Genomic DNA, 15,784 nt, shown 5'->3' on the forward strand with positions numbered 1-15,784 from the left:
CCGAAAAGAGATCACCCAGGACCAGAGCAGGGAGAGACCTGGATCAAAGCGGGTAAGGAAACTGCCCCGCAGACCCTCCGAGGACCGGGAAGAAGGTTCCTGCGGTGGAACCCAGCGCCCCGGGGGAGAAGATGAGGCCCGAGTGAGCGAACGGCGGCTGCAACGGTCTCGGCCCCAGAAGACGCGGGGCGCCAGTGCCGCGCTGGGGGCGAAGAGACCCGGGCTGCACCCCGCGGCTGCACGCAGCGCCTGCCAACGTCCCCCGGCCCGCCGGACCCCCGAGACCCCCGGACGCCGCGCACCCCGCTGCCTCCGTCCCGCCGTGGGCACGCTGGTGGGAAAAGCCCGAGCCAAACCCCCGCATCCACTTAGTGGCCGCGGACCCAAGGCAAGTGAGCCGCTCTACACACCCCGCTCCGGGGTGCGCCACGGGGTCCCCACCGGGCCCCATCCCGGGAAAGATGGGCCCGAAGGACGCTCCCCAAATCAGCCCCGACACCCGACGCCACTGGCCTAGGACCTTCCTGGAGACTGCCCGAGGGGAAAAGCGCCCGCCTTCTCTCTAGTCCTTTGTCCCCAATCCGGAAAGGAATGTTACAAGCCCTGGGGGGGGGACCCCCTCCGTCCCCGTGTGACCAAAGAGGGCAGGGCGGGGATGGTTCCCACGCGGGACAGTTGCTTCCAAAGCCTTACCGGGGTTCAAAGTCAACGGCATCTGATTCCTGGGAGAAAGGGGGTACCAGCCCCTCCGGCTCAGTTGGGGGGGTCCCCTGACACTCTCCAGTCTGCCCCGCCCCGTGTTGCTCAGCTCACCCCCGGGTCCGGGTCCGGTCCCTGCTGGGGTTTGGAGGCGCTGGCCTGGGGGCGGGAGGGGGAGGGGGCCTGGGCTCTGTGTTGGCAGTTGCCATGGTTTTGCTCGGAGTTCTGGAGCCAACCAGTCCACTCCCTGAGACACTCAAGGTCACAGAAGCTGTGTGGGTCAGAAGCCCGAGGGAACCCGAGGAGTGCCAGCCTGGATGGAGCCCTCCAGCACCCCTCTGGAGATGGAGGGTTCTGATGGGCAGGGGGGTGGAGACAAGCCACTAGAGAAGGTGAACAGAAAGATGGGACGATGAGGGAGCCACCCCACACCCAAACACACACACACACACACACACACACACACACGTCTCCTCAAGGAAAGGAAGGTCCCTCCCAGAGGTGGGTGGGTTTTGGAAAAGTAGAGGAGATGTAGAAGGAAAAACAAAACAAAACAAAAATGAGAACAAGGGGGAAATAATGGGGTTCCATGAGTGAGCAAGAGGCCCAGAGAGCGAGAGGATGTAAGTCATTCAAACAGATGACCTAGAGTGTAGGCCAGGAGCAGGACATTTGCCTGACCTGCCTGGAGGATCTGGCTTTGATTCTCAGCACCTGGAGGGGGGGGGGGGGGAGGTGATAAACATGCTTATCAGAGACCTGTGATCCTGCCAAGAAGCTAGCTAGAGGGTCCAGTTTAAGTATGTGTACATACATATGTGGTGTGTGTGTGGTGATGCAGTTGTGCAGTGTCCTAGACACCTACCTTTCTGAAGTTATCCAAAGTCCCCTCTCTTTAGGGGCCTGGAGGAACCTGTCTGTCCCTGATCCCACTACTTCTACACCTTCCCCTGCCCTTTCCCTTCAGAGTCTGGATGGATGGGACATCTTTCTTGCCCCTAGTAGATAGGAAAGAACACTGGTGTTGCTAAGAAACTTGTTGGGGCCGGTCGCCAGTGGCTCACACCTGTAATCCTAGCTACTCAGGAGGCTGAGATCTAAGGATCTTGGTTCAAAGACAGCCCGGGCAGGAAAGTCTGTGAGACTCTTATCTCCAATAAACTACTAGAAAACCAGAAGTGGCACTGTGGCTCAAGCAGTAGAGCACTTGCCTTGAGCTGAAGAGCTGAGGGACAGCACCCAGGCCCAGAGTTCAAGCCCCATGACCAACCAAAAAAAAAGAAAAAAGAAACTTGTTGGAGCTGGGAAGGTAGCTCAGTGGTAGAGTGCTTGCCTTGCATGCATGGGGCCCTGGGTTTGATTCCTCAGCACCACAAGCAGAAAGAGCCAGAAGTGGCCCTGTGGCTTAAGTAGTAGAACCCTAGCCTTGAGCTGAAGAGCTGAGGAACAGGGCCCAAGCCCAGAGTTCAGGCCCACAACCTACACACACACAAACACACACACACACACACACACACACACACACACACACACACACACACAGAACAGCTTGTGGAAAGTTGGATGCAAATCCAGACATGTACTCTAATCCAGCTGCTCTGACTTCTAATAGTAGTTCACAATCACTTTGAATGGAACCACTAATGAATTGCCTACTCTCTTTGCCCTACTTTTTTTTTTTTTTTGCCAGTTTGAGACTTGAACTGAGCTTCTTTTGCTCAAGGCTAGCGCTCTACCACTTGAGCCGCAGCACCATTTCCAGCCTTTTCTGTGTATGTGGTACTGAGGAATTGAACCCAGGGCTTCATGCTAGGCAAGCGCTCTACCACTGAGCCACATTCCCACAGCCCTGCCCCACTTTTTTTTTTTTTTTTTGCTGTCAAAAGATTCTGGTGGCCACTGTCACACTATGTCCTTCAGCTCCATGCCATGGCGTTAAAGGTATAGATGTAAAGACATATGCCTGAGGTTTGGGTAGTCAATAAATGTTTACTGAATGAAAAATACATGAAGCACTGATGGCTCACACCTGTTATCACTGAGCTACCCAGGATTCTGAGATCTGAGGATTGAGATTCAAAGCCAGCCCAGACAGGAAAGTCCACTGAGACTCTCATCTCCAATTAAACACCAAAGAGCCAGAAGTGGAGCTGTGATATAGCACCAGCCTTGAACAAAAAGCTAAGAGACAGTGCCCAGGGCCTGAGTTCAAACCCCAGTACTGGCACACACACACACACACACACACACACACACACACACACACACACTCACTCACACACACTCACACAAGTCAGACACCAGTAGCTCAAGCTTATAATCCTAACTACTCAGGAGGCTGAGATCTAAGGAAGTCCATGAGAGTTATATCTCCAATTAACTAGCCCCTCTTCCCCCACCAAGAAAAAGAAGATACATGGCTGAAGTAGTAAAACACTACCCTTGAGTACTAAGCCTCAGGGACAGTGCCCAGGCCCAGAGTTCAACCTCCAGAACTAGTACAAATAACAAACTAAATAAATAAATGAAGCCGGGCCCTGGTGGCTCACGCCTGTAATCCTAGCTACTCAGGAGGCTGAGATCTGAGGATCGCGGTTCAAAGCCAGCCCGGGCAGGAAAGACCGTGAGACTCCTATCTCCAATAAACCACCAGAAAACCGGAAGTGGCGCTGTAGCTCAAGTGGTAGAGCGCTCACCTTGAGCTGAAGAGCTGAGGGACAGCGCCCAGGCCCAGAGTTCAAGCCCCACGACCGACAAAAATAAATAAATAAATACATAAATAAATAAGTAAATAAATGAGCCCCCCTGATCTTTCCTTGAAGGAATCTTGGAAATCTTTTTATGTCTTAGTGTTCTCATTCGTAACCAAAGGTAATCATATGTAACCTCCAGGAATTTGTAACAGAATAAAAGGAGTTAATGTTTATTAAGAGCTCTATAAAGACACCTAGCATAGAGGCTGGAAAGGTGGCTCAGTGGTAGAGCGCTTACCTTGCATGCATGAGGCCCTGGGTTCCATTCCTCAGCACCACATAAGCAAAAAGAAAAAAGCCGGAAGTGGCGCTGTGGCTCACGTGGTAGAGTGCTAGCCTTGAGCTGAAGAGCTGAGGGACAGCGCCCAGGCCTAGAGTTCAGGCCCCATGACTGAACCGCCCTCCCCTCCCCAAAAAAAAGATACCTAGTATCTATGTTATGCTACTAGTATTATAAAAGAATCAGAATATTTCAAGATTATTTTTGTTTTTGGTGGTAGTGGGGTTTAAACTCGGGACCTATACTTGCTAGACAAGCACTTTGCCACTTGAGGTAGAACTATATCCCTATTCCTTTTTGCTTTAGTTTTTCAGATAGGGTCTCACACGTTTGCCCAGGGCCCATTTTGAATCTAGATCCTTCCACCCCCGGGGCTAGATTCTCTAAGTTTCTTTGCAAACAGTGCTGGGTCAAGAAAGAAGAGGGCAAGGGAGAAAGGTTTTGGCTGCCATTTGAACCAAGGTTTTCCCAACACTGCCCCCCTCCAGAACAGTGGCCCAAGGTCCTCAGCTGACTGTACCTGCTTCCTCCCAGGTGACCAGTGTGCCCTGCTTAGAGAGGAGCTCTGGCACCATCCCCGCTGGAGACTCACTCGTCCGCCATGCCAAGGGCCTGGACCAGGACACCTTCAAAATTGTGAGTAAGCAGGCTGGGAAGGTGGCTCACACATAGCCCTTTCTGAGCTGGGAAGGGCTGCAGCTGGGCTAATGTGTTGGTCCCGAAAGTCTGCCCATACATCTTTTGTCTTTTTTTTTTTTTTTGGGTCTGGTCGTGGGGCCTGAACTCTGGGCCTGGGCGCTGTCCCTCAGCTCTTCAGTTCAAGGCTAGCGCTCTACCACTTGAGCCACAGCGCCACTTCCGGCTTTTTTCTTTTTGCTTATGTGGTGCTGAGGAATCGAACCCAGGGCCTCGAGCATGCAAGGCAAGCGCTCTACCACTGAGCCACCTTCCCAGCCCCACATCTTTTGTCTTTTACCCCCACTCCCCACCCCTTAGCCCCTCACCTTTCCTGCTGTCTCCTCAGTGTAAAGAATACCTAAGGCCATTGAAGAGGTGCCTGCGCAAGTTGAGCCTGCCCAAGGACCTTCCTCAGAAGAAGAGGCTAAACTACATGAAGAAGAGCCTCGAGGTCCTGGGGGACCACATCAACACCTTTCTGCAGCATTACTGCCGAGCCTGGGAAACTAAGCACTGGAAGAAGTAAGGAGCCTCCTGCCCTTCCCCTCATCCCCTCTGTATACCATTCCTCTTCACTCAAGTTCACATCCTTGTCAAGATCTCCAGTCCCTCTTTATGTAGCTGAGGTGGGATGTTGGAGGAGACAGAGCGAAAGGAACGGGGCCCCTCTATTCAATAGGGTAGCACTGACTGCTTGTGCACATGGACAAACACCCCACCCTGCAACCTAAGAATAATGCACCAGCAACATGCTACTCCAGCTCTGCAGATCCCAACCTCCCTCCCCTCCCTGCCTGTTCCTCCCCGAATGGGTCCTGGACCACAGGGAGAAAGGGTGGTACTGGGCCTCACTCATCCTGAGGTGTCTCCCTGCAGGATGCTCTGGCGATTCATCTCTCTCTTCTCAGAACTGGAAGCAAAGCAGCTTCGCCGGCTCTACAAGTACACCAAAACCAATCAGACAGCCAAGTTCCTGGTGAGCTTTAGAGAAAGTTCCTCCAGGGACTAGCTGAGGCCTGGTGCACTTGCCTCTTACGTCATCAGTGGGGAAGGCTGGGATTGCATAGCCCTCTGAGACAGCCTGGCCCCTCTGGCCTCCACCCATGGCTCTGCCTGAGTCCACTGTGTCCCTTTTCCCTGCCCTGAGGATCAAGGAAGAGGCTCAGCGGCAAGTTCTTTTTTTTTGGTCATGGGGCTTGAACTTTGGGCCTGGGCGCTGTTCCTCAGCTCTTCAGCTCAAGGCTAGTGCTCTACCACTTGAGCCACAGCGCCACTTTTGGTTTTCTCATAGTTAATTGAAGATAAGAGTCTCATGGACTTTCCTGCCCAGGCTAGTTTTGAACCGTGATCCTTAGGTCTCAGCCTCCTGTGTAGCCAGGATTACAGGCGTGAGCCACCAGTGCCTGGCTTAAGCAGCAAGTTCTTGATATTTATTCACTCTGAGGTTGGCAGGGGCCAGGACATAGAGCCATGCTCAGGAGCTGTGGGTGGGGTGGGGGTGGGCTGAAGACGGTAGCTGTCAATGCCCCGCTTCATCCTAGAATAGTTCTTCACCCACTTTTGACTCAAGACATGAAAGTCACAGAGAATCCTAGAAGGCATTTGCTTGTATAGTTTATTTCTGTCAATATTGACCCTAGTAGCCAAATGTGGGGACACACACCTGTAATTTCAGTGCTCAGGAGGTTGAGGCAAAAGGATTAAGAGACTGGGGTAAAAAGATTGAGAGTTCAAGAACAATCTGGGAGCCGGGCGTGGTGGCTTATGCCTGTAATCCTAGCTACTCAGGAGGCTAAGATCTGAGGATCCTGGTTCAAAGCCAGCCTGGGCAGAAAAGGATGTGAGACTCTTATCTCCAATAAACCACCAGAAAACCGGAAGTGGCGCTATAGCTCAAGTGGAAGAGCACTAGCCTTGAGCTGAAGAGCTCAGGGACAGCACCCAGGCCCAGAGTTCAAGCCCCAAGACCTATAACAACAACAACAACAAAAGAATAATCTGGGCTACATAAAGAGACTTTGTCTCAAAAAAAAGTAAAAGAAAAAGAAAACAAAGTACCATATTAGAAAATTCTAGCCAGGGCTGGGAAGGTGGCTCAGTGGTAGAGCTCTTGCCTTGGATGCCTGAGGCCCTGGGTTCGATTCCTCAGCACCACGTAAGCAAAAAGAAAAAAGCTGGAAGTGGTGCTATGGCTCAAATGGTAGAGCGGTAGCCTTGAGCTGAAGAGCTGAGGGACAGCACCCAGGCCGAGTTCAGGCCCCACGACCAGACCCCCCCCCAAAAAAAGAATATTCTAGCCAAAGAAAAAATATATGCATTTACTAATTTGCTTGACAATTAAGATGGAGAACTCATTCTAAGCTGAGTGCTGGTAGCTAACACCAGTAATCCTAACCATTCAGGAGGCTGAAACCTGAGGACTGAAGTTTGAAGCCAACCTAGGCAGGAAAGTCTGTGAAACTTTTTTTTTTTTTTGGGTCCGGTCGTGGTGCCTGAACTCTGGGCCTGGGCACTGTCCCTCAGCTCTTCAGCTCAAGGCTAGCGCTCTACCACTTGAGCCACACCGCCACTTCCAGCGTTTTTCTTTTTGCTTATGTGGTGCTGAGGAATCGAACCCAGGGCCTTGAGCATGCAAGGCAAGCGCTCTACCACTGAGCCACCTTCCCAGCATTCCCTCCCACCCCCCCCCCCTGCTTTTTTTTAAAACCTGTCCTAGAGTTTGAACTCAGGGCCTGGGCACTGTCCCTGAGCTTATTTTGCTCAAGGCTAGCACTCTACCACTTGAGCCACAGCACCACTTCTGGATTTTTCTGTTTATGTGGTACTGAGGAATTGAACTCAGGGCTTCATTCATACTAGGCAAGCACTCTGCCTCTAAGCTACATTCCTAGCCCATTCCTGTATTAGTTTTAAATTGTACGTGTGTGTGTGTGTGTTTGTGTGTGTGTGTGTGTGTGTTCCTCCAGGCCTTGGCTTTGTCCTTGAGCTTTTTGCTCAAAACTATTGCTCTGCCACTCGAGCCACAGCTCTACTTCAGCTCTTTTGGTGAGGGGGCGGGGGAGTGGAGCTGGGAATGTGGCTTAGTGGTAGAGTGCTTGTGTAGCATGCAGGAAGCCCTGGGTTTGATTCCTCAGTACCACATGAACAGAAAAGGCAGGAAGTTGTACTGTGGCTCAAGTGGTAGAGTGCTAGCCTTGAGCATGAAAGGCTCAGGGACAGTGTCCAAGCCCTGAGTTCAAGCCCCAGGACTGGCACACGCGCGTGCGTGCGCGCGCGTGCGCACACACACACACACACACACACACACACACACACGCTCATCTTTCTGGCCTAGTCAACTGGGACATACAGTCAGATGCAGCAGTTTCTCCACAAGCACAGGAAAGGTACTATAGCATTCACACTGCCCCTCCTTTAAGTCTCCCTGAAAGACGGTGGCTCCATTGCAGGTGGCATTCTGGCCCGTGGACGCCCGAGAGAGATCCTTGTTGGTGGACCAGGAGGACAGCCTGCCCAAACTGTGTGATGCCTGGGGACTGCGCTGTAACCTCAGCGGCATGAAGGAGCGGCTGTCCAAGATGCAGGCCCCAGGCCACTGTGCTGCCATGCTGGAGGAGCCGGTGGAGCAGGACTCCATGGGGAAAGGTAATTCCCCACTTGGTGTTCAAAGTTGGGCCTGGATCTGGGGTTTGTGGGTGGAGTGGGAGCAGCCAGAAGCCTCTGCTCGACACTGATAAGGTCTTTTTCCTCCTTCCCACCTTCTCTTCATCCTTCTGTGAGGTAAGAGTCTCACAGGCTTTCTTGCCTGGGCTGGCTTCAAACCATGATCCTTGGATCTCAGCCTCCTCAGTTGCTAGGATTATAAGTGTGAGCCATCAGTGCCTGGTTAGTTTATATATGGTTTTGAATCCTGAAGTTTTCAGATAACATTCAAATCAAGCCATTTTCCCCTATGACTAAAAGCAAGATGGGGCCAGTTTCTTAGTGGTCAAGCAGGCCGACTCCACGAAGTATCTATGAAGAGCAACAGAATTCTCACTATTGTATACAGTGGGCCATGTCTTTCTCTACCACTTTGGCCATGACTGCTATAACTGCTTGTCTGCACAGAGGTTGGGGGAGTCAGAGAGAATGGAGTCTCTTTAGTGAGGACTCAGGCCAAGTTGGCACCCATGAAGGCTCCTCCCATGCACTGAACACAAAGATGGTTGCCCTGTCCATCTCTGGAACTGGCTCCTGGGCCACAAATGCCATCCATGCTCTGCTACTGCCACGGAAGGTAAAGGCAAACAAGGTGGCCTAAAGATAGCAGGTGAGCCCAAGATGCACTCAGGTGTTCGGAAGGCCCAGCTGAGGGGCTATTGAGGGAGGCCTCAGGTGACCTCAGAGGCACCTGGCACCACCTGGGCTGCTGGGCCCAGGACCCAGCAGGAGCAATTACTGGTTCATGGCAGCTGGCATGGACTGTGCAGCCAGGGAGGCCCAGAACCCAGTGCAGGGCCAGAGTGTCTACAGCATGAATCAAGAAGTATACGGCAATACTTCCAAGAATGATGGACAGGGTTGGACATGGTGGTTCACATCTGTAATCCAGCTGTTTGAAGAGGTGGAGGTAGGGGAATTGAGATCAGAGAAACCAGCCTGAGCAAAAGTGCAAGGCCTTACCAGAAAAAGAAAAAACGAAAAGGCAAAAATAAAAGGACTAGGGTGTGCCTCAAATGGTAGAAACTTGCCTAGCAAGCACGAAGACCTACGTACATTAACAAAGGGGAAAAAAAAGCTGCTCTCAGACAATGCTCAGCCAAGGAGCCCCTGAATCAGATAGGCAAGCAAGTTCTGGTGTTTTGGGTCAGCCTGTCTCTATGGCAGGTGCTTTGAATTTTTGCCTCATGTGACCCCCCCCCCTACAGCCTTCTAGTGAGGTGGCAGGTTTGTATAGATGAATTCTCCCAGGCCACAGGGCAAAGGGTGTGTGTTGATCAGGACAAGGTATCCACTGGACACAGGTCTGGACAGGCTTTAAAGAAAGGGAGTAGGGGGAGCTGGATACTGGTGGCTCACGCCTGTAATCCTAGCTACTCAGGAGGCTGAGATCTGAGGATCACAGTTCAAAGCCAGCCCAGGCAGGAAAGTCCGTGAGACTCTTATGTCCAATAAACCACTTGAAAACCGGAAGTGGCGCTGTGGCTCCAGCGGTAGAGCGCTCACATTGAGCTGAAGAGCGCAGGGACAGTGGCCAAGCCCAGAATTCAAGCCTCATGACCAACAGAAAAAAAAAAAAGGGAAAAGAAAAAAGATAGGGAATGGGGGCTGGAAATGTGGCTTAGCAGTAGAGTGCTTGCTTAGATTACATGAGTTCGATTCCTCAGTCAACACCACATAAACAGAAAAAGTTGGAAGTGGCGCTGTGGCTCACTTGCTTTGAGACAGGCTAGCAGAGAGGCTCAGGGACAGTGCCCAGGCCCTGAGTTCAAGCCCCAGTCCTGGCAAAAAAAAAAAAAGGGGGGGGGGGGGAAAGGGGACAGTACACAAAAATGGGCAGTCTGGGCCTGGCAGTGAATGGAAGGAATGGAGGAATTGAGGGGTATAAAGAAGGCGTAGAATGAGAGAAAGACTTAGATGACAGGCTAAGCAGTTTGGTTTTTAGAAAAAAAAATATGATGCTAAGGATAGAACCCAAGGACCTTACTGTCATGCATGCTAAGCAAGCCTTCCACTGCTCAACTATATCTTCAACCCTTCAAGCAATTATTAAAAGTGTGTGTGTGTGTGTGTGTGTGTGTGTGTGTGTGTGTGCTGGTACTGGGGCCTGGGCACTATCTTAGCTCTTCACTCAAAGCTGTTGTCCTACCACTCACTTACCAGAGCTCTCCCCTCTCTCTCTCTCTCTCTCTCTCTCTCTCTCTCTCTCTCTCCCTCTCCATCCCTTCCTCTTTCTCTCTCTATCCCTCTCTCTCCCCCTCCACCCCCTCTTCTTTCCTTCCTTCTTTCCTTCCTTCCTTCCTTCCTTCCTTTCTTTCTTTCTTTCTTTTTCTTTTTCTCCAGATCATGGGCACTGTCCCTAAGCTTCTTTTGCTCAAAGCTAGCACTCTACCACTTGAGAGCCACAGCTCCATTCTGGCTTTTTCTGTTTATGTGGTACTGAGGAATCAAATCTCGGGCTTCCTGCATGCTAGGCAAGCACGCTACCACTAAGCCACATTCCCAGCCTTATCTAGAAGTTTTTATCCTCTGCCTCAGCCTACCCAGGCTGAGGTCGGTCATGGGACTTGAACTCTAGGCCTGGGCGCTGTTTCTAAGTTCTTCAGCTCAAGGTAAAGTGTTCTACCTCTTGAGCCACAGTGCCACTTCCGGTGGTTAGTTGGAGATAAGAGTCTCAAGGACTTTCCTGCCTGGGCTGACTTTATATGTTTTGTTTTGTTTTTTTGTCAGTTGTAGGGCCTTAGCTCTGGGCCTGGGCGCTGTCCCTCAGCTCTTCAGCTCAAGGCTAGCACTCTACCACTCCAGCCACAATGTCACTTCCAGTTTTTTCTGCTTATGTGGTGCTGAGGAATCTAACCCAGGGTCTCATGCATGCAAGGCAAGCGCTCTACCACTGAGCCACCTTCCCAGTCCCTTATGTGTAATTTTTGTTTTTGTTTTTTTGTTTTGTTTTGTGTCAGTCATTGGGGCTGAACTGTGGGCCTAGGCAGTGTTCCTCAGCTCCTCAGCTCAAGGCTAGCACCCTACCATTTAAGCCACAGCTCCACTTCCAGCTTTTTTCTGTTTATGTGGTGTTGAGGTATTGAACCCAGGGCCTCATGCATGCAAGGCAAGCACTCTACCACTGAGCCAACTTCCCAGACCCCTTATATGTAATTTTTATTTCAACTTTCTTTTTTAAAATAAATGGTATCAACTTTTCCAGGTCAACATTTTATTTCAAATAATAGGTTAAATACACCATATTCAAATTTCAGAGATAGCTGTAACGTTGGCTTTTCAAAACAGATTTCACCAGGCTATCTCCTTAATCTTTTATCCAACAAAATGTCTTTTTTGTATTCTTTGTTGTTGCTGTTGATGATGGTGGTGGTGGGCCTGGGCACTGTCCCTGAGCTCTTCAGCTTAAGACTAGCACTCTACAGTTGAGCCACAGCTTCTTTTCTGGTTTTCTAATGTTTAATTGGAGATAAGAGTCTCATGGACTTCCCTGCCGGGACTGGCTTTGAATCATGATCCTCAGATTTCAGCCTCTTGAGTAGCTAGGATTACAGGTGTGAGCCACTGGAGCCCAGCTTTTTTGTATTCTTAAACTTTCAGAGAGATCAGGCTATTGCACTAGGAATTGGTCCACTTTTTTTTTCTTTTTTCTTGTTGTTTTACAGCTTGCTTCTCTACCTATAAACACAACTTCCGATTCAAAAGTCCTGATGATCTTTTATTTCAGTATTGGGGATTGAACCTATTGCCTCACATATGCTAAGCAATCAGTGTAGTGCTGAGCTACATCCCCAGCTCATTTCTGGGCTAGAATACAATAGTGGGGAGGTTGTGTTCATATCATTGTTGCATGAAAAAGTACATAGGACATGGTGAATACCATTTTGTAGGCTGACTATACCGTGTAATTAAAAGTAACATGGCAGGCCAGACACCAGTGGCTCATGCCTATAATCATAGCTACTCAAGGGGCTGAGATCTGAGGATCACGATCCCAAGCCAGCCCAGGCAGGACAGTCTGTGAGACTCTTAACTCCAATGAACTACCAAAAAGCCAGAAGTGGAACTATAACTATAGTTATAGATAGAGTGCCAGCCTTGAGTGATAGAAGATAAGAAACAGTGCCAAGGCCCTGAGTTTAAGCCTCAAGACCAGCATACATAAATAATAGTATCATGAGTGGTGTGTCTTGAACACTATGTTCCTATCTTGATTAAAACTTGATGATGGAAAGCTGGGTGCCAGTGGCCTGTAATCTTAGCTACTCGGGAGGCTGAGATTTGAGGATCATGGTTCAAAACCAGCCCAGGCAGGAAAGGCTGTGAGACTCTTTTTTTTTTTTTGGGGGGGGGGTCTGGTCGTGGGGCCTGAACTCTGGGTCTGGGCGCTGACCCTCAGCTCTTCAGCTCAAGGCTAGCGCTCTACCACTTGAGCCACAACACCACTTCCGGCTTTTTTCTTTTTGCTTATGTGGTGCTGAGGAATCTACCACTGAGCCACCTTCCCAGCCCAGGCTGTGAGACTCTTATCTCCATTAAACAAGAAAAACCAGAAGCGGTGCTGTGGCTCAAGTAGTAGAGCGCTAGCCTTGAGCTGAAGAGCTGAGGCACAGAGCCCAGGCCCAGAGTTCAGGCCCCACAACTGACAAAACAAAACAAACTCAGTGGTGGAGCCAGGTGCCAGTGCCTCATGACTGTAATCCTAGCTACTCAAGCAGCTGAGGTCTGAAGATCATGGTTCAAAGCCAGCTCAGGTAGGAAGTTCCACAATATTTCCAATGAAGTAGAAGTAGAGCCGTGTTGCAAGTGGTAGCACTCTAGTCTCCAACACAAAGCTCAACGACAGTACCCAGGCCCTGAGTTCAAGCCCCAGACCTGGAGGGAAGGAGGAACATGAAACTTGCTGCTGGTACACGCAGTCACGGGTGTTTGCCAAATACTGATAATTGGGTCAGAAGACCCAAGAAAGAATCAAGGAGGAATAAGAACATGAAGCCAGAGGCCAGAATACTTGGGTCTGTGCTGTGTCCCTAACTTACTGTAAGGCTTTGCACGGTGCCTGTGTGGGAACCCTTAAGTTTAAACCAGGGTGAGTGAGGCCAGCCTCCTGCCTCGCAGGCAGGAGGGTTTCGGTGGGAAGATAGTAAGGGACACAGCTGAAGATGAGGTAAGATGTCACCTTCCTCTCTGCTCCCTTGTCCACCCTATGTCTACCCTGTTAACCGAGAGCCCTCACTATTCGTGATGTCCTCAAGACGTCCTCTAACCCCTCTTTCAGATCATTTAAAGAAACTTCCTCAAAAGACAAAACTCAAGAGGCAAAGGATTAAGGGGGCTCCCGAAACTCCAGAGAGCTGCCCCTAAGAGGACCCGCCGGGACAAAAGGGCCAGCTCCTCCTGCAACTGAGCACGCTGCGGCTTTAATATGTCAGCTCCTGGAGAGCTCAAGGTGGGACTAAAGAGGGGAAAGAAGAAATCGTCCTTATCAAAAGGATGCTCAGCTCTTAATTCATTGGGTGGGAAATAAACATGGTTAAGACAGTTCTGCTTTACTTGGATAATAGTCATTATTTTGTTCATTTTTATTTGTTTATAATGTACATGCCAGTCACTTTCTAAGAAGGCAGACACCTCACCTATGAACAAAGGAATTCTACTCATCCATCAGAAAGAATGATAACAAAATGGAAAATCTTGGAAAAAAAATTATAGTACGTTAAGTAAGCCAGACCCAGAGAAACATAGGCTGCATGGTTTCCCTCACTTGTGGTAGCCAGAATGAATCTTTAAATCTACAAGTAAACACATTAGATGGTTAAAAACAAAAAATAAAAGTATAGCTAGGTGATGGCTCACACCTGTACCTGTACCCAGAAGGCAGAGATCTGAGGATCATGATTCAAAGCCAGCCTGGGCAGGAAAACCTGGGAGACTTTTATCTCCAATGAACCACCAGAAAACTGAAGGTGGCACTGTGGCTCAAGTCGTAGAGTGCTCACCTTGAGCTGAAGAGCTAAGGGACAGCACCCAGGTCCAGGGTTCAAGCTCCACAACCAACAATAAACAAACAAACAAATAAGTAAATAAATAAGTAAAGTACACTGGGACATGATAAATTATATATAGGTCTCTAAGCATTCACACACTGAGACCAAAGGAGGATATTCTTAGGAAAGGAACAAAAAGTGTAATACCTATGTGTATCTGATCATATAATATCTATCAGGCATGTTCTGGTGGCCACACCTGTAATCCTAGCTACTCAAGCAGCTCAGATCTGAGGATCACAATTCAAAGCCAGGGTGGGCAGAAAAGTTTATGACACTCTTATCTCCAACTGAAGACCACAAAACCTGAAACTGCACTGTTACTCAAAGTGGAAGAGTGCTAGCTTTGAGCAAAAAAGCTCAGGGACAGTGCCTGGGCCCCAAGTTCAAACCCCATGACCCACAAAGAAAGAAAGAAAGAAAGGAAAGAGAAAGAAAGGAAGGAAGGAAGGAAGGAAGGAAGGAAAGAAAGAAAGAAAGGAAGGTAGGAAGGAAGGGAGGGAGGAAGGAAGGAAGGAAGGGGAAAAGAAGAGAAAATGGCAGTTTTGACAAAGCAGTGAACATTGGGAGAGAAGGACAGGCTGATTGGAGGGAACTTTTCCTATTCCTGAGAGATTTAATCCATCCTAGGCAAAGAACCAAAAAGAGAGATCCCTATATTGCAGGCAACACCGCCACCTAGAGTAATTGTGGGATAATACATCTGCCTTCTTCCAGCCAGGGCTGATGGTATGTGCAAAAGAAGTCAGTTGGAGTGTCCTGTTAGCCCAGAGAAAAGTCACAAAGCCTAAAAATACAGGAGAGAGTCAGGGGCCAGAGGCTCACACCTGTAATCCTAATCTCAGGAAGCTGAGATCTGAGGATCACAGTTCAAAGCCAGCCCCGGCTGGCTCCAATTAACCACCAGAAAAACGGAAGTGGCACTGTGGCTCAACTGGTAGAACACTCCCCTTGAGCTGAAGAGCTCAGGGGCAATACCCAAGCTCAGAATTCAAGCCTCACAACTGACAAAAAAGAAAAAGAAAAAGAAAGAAAGATAGATACAGGAGAGCAGTGAAGGCTGGCTTTGGAACCCTCTTTTTATTGAGAAGGATCTGTGATTTCAAAAAGGCACATCAGGCTCAGTGGTAGAGCGCTTGCCTTGCATGCATGAGGCCTGGGTTTGATACCCCAGCACCACATAAGCAGAAAAACCTGGAAGTGGTGCTATGGCTCAAGTGGTAGAGTACTAGCCTTGAGCTGAAGAGCTGAGAGACAGCCCCTAGGCCCAGAGTTCAGGCCCCACAACTGACCAAAAAAAAAAAAAAAGGCACATCATCTGCTTAAAACCCTCCAACAGCTCATTTCACCCAAGTATATGTTTTTTTTTAAATTTTTATTTATTTATTGTTGGTCATGGGGTCTATACTCTGGGCCTGGGTGCTGTCCCTTGAGCTCTTCAGCTCAAGGCTAGGTCTCTACCACTTGAGCCACAGCGCCACTTCTGGGTTTTTCTGCTTATGTGGTGCTGAGGAATCAAACCCAGGGCCTCATGCATGCAAGGCAAGCGCTCTACCAATGAGCCACCTTCTCCCAAGTATCCATCTTATATAATAGCCTATCAGGCCCCCACCATCCATTCTGCT

At 49.7% G+C, this 15,784-nt stretch overlaps 1 protein-coding gene across 1 annotated transcript; it reads left to right on the forward strand.

Moving 5' to 3' along the window:
- The first annotated feature begins 1,043 nt into the window (after window positions 1–1,043).
- Window positions 1,044–13,476, forward strand: CUNH17orf64 (chromosome unknown C17orf64 homolog). The gene is made up of 6 exons (XM_042691310.1): window positions 1,044–1,091; window positions 4,267–4,368; window positions 4,757–4,932; window positions 5,287–5,386; window positions 7,860–8,055; window positions 13,391–13,476. The coding sequence occupies exons 1-6, from the start codon at window positions 1,044–1,046 to the stop codon at window positions 13,474–13,476; spliced, it is 708 nt and encodes a 235-aa protein (XP_042547244.1).
- Window positions 13,477–15,784: the final 2,308 nt, after the last annotated feature.

Source organism: Dipodomys spectabilis, unplaced genomic scaffold (genome assembly GCF_019054845.1).
Source record: "Dipodomys spectabilis isolate Male_0828 unplaced genomic scaffold, ASM1905484v1 ptg000004l, whole genome shotgun sequence".
Classification (NCBI taxonomy): domain Eukaryota; kingdom Metazoa; phylum Chordata; class Mammalia; order Rodentia; family Heteromyidae; genus Dipodomys; species Dipodomys spectabilis.

What these genes read in the sequence shown, in the direction of transcription:
- CUNH17orf64 (XM_042691310.1), top strand. Translation starts at nt 1,044, where the DNA reads ATGGAGGGTTCTGATGGGCAGGGGGGTGGAGACAAGCCACTAGAGAAG. An exon ending in GAGACAAGCCACTAGAGAAG is followed by an intron (nt 1,092 to 4,266) that starts GTGAACAGAAAG and finishes GCTTCCTCCCAG; the next exon opens with GTGACCAGTGTGCCCTGCTT. An exon ending in ATCAGACAGCCAAGTTCCTG is followed by an intron (nt 5,387 to 7,859) that starts GTGAGCTTTAGA and finishes GCTCCATTGCAG; the next exon opens with GTGGCATTCTGGCCCGTGGA.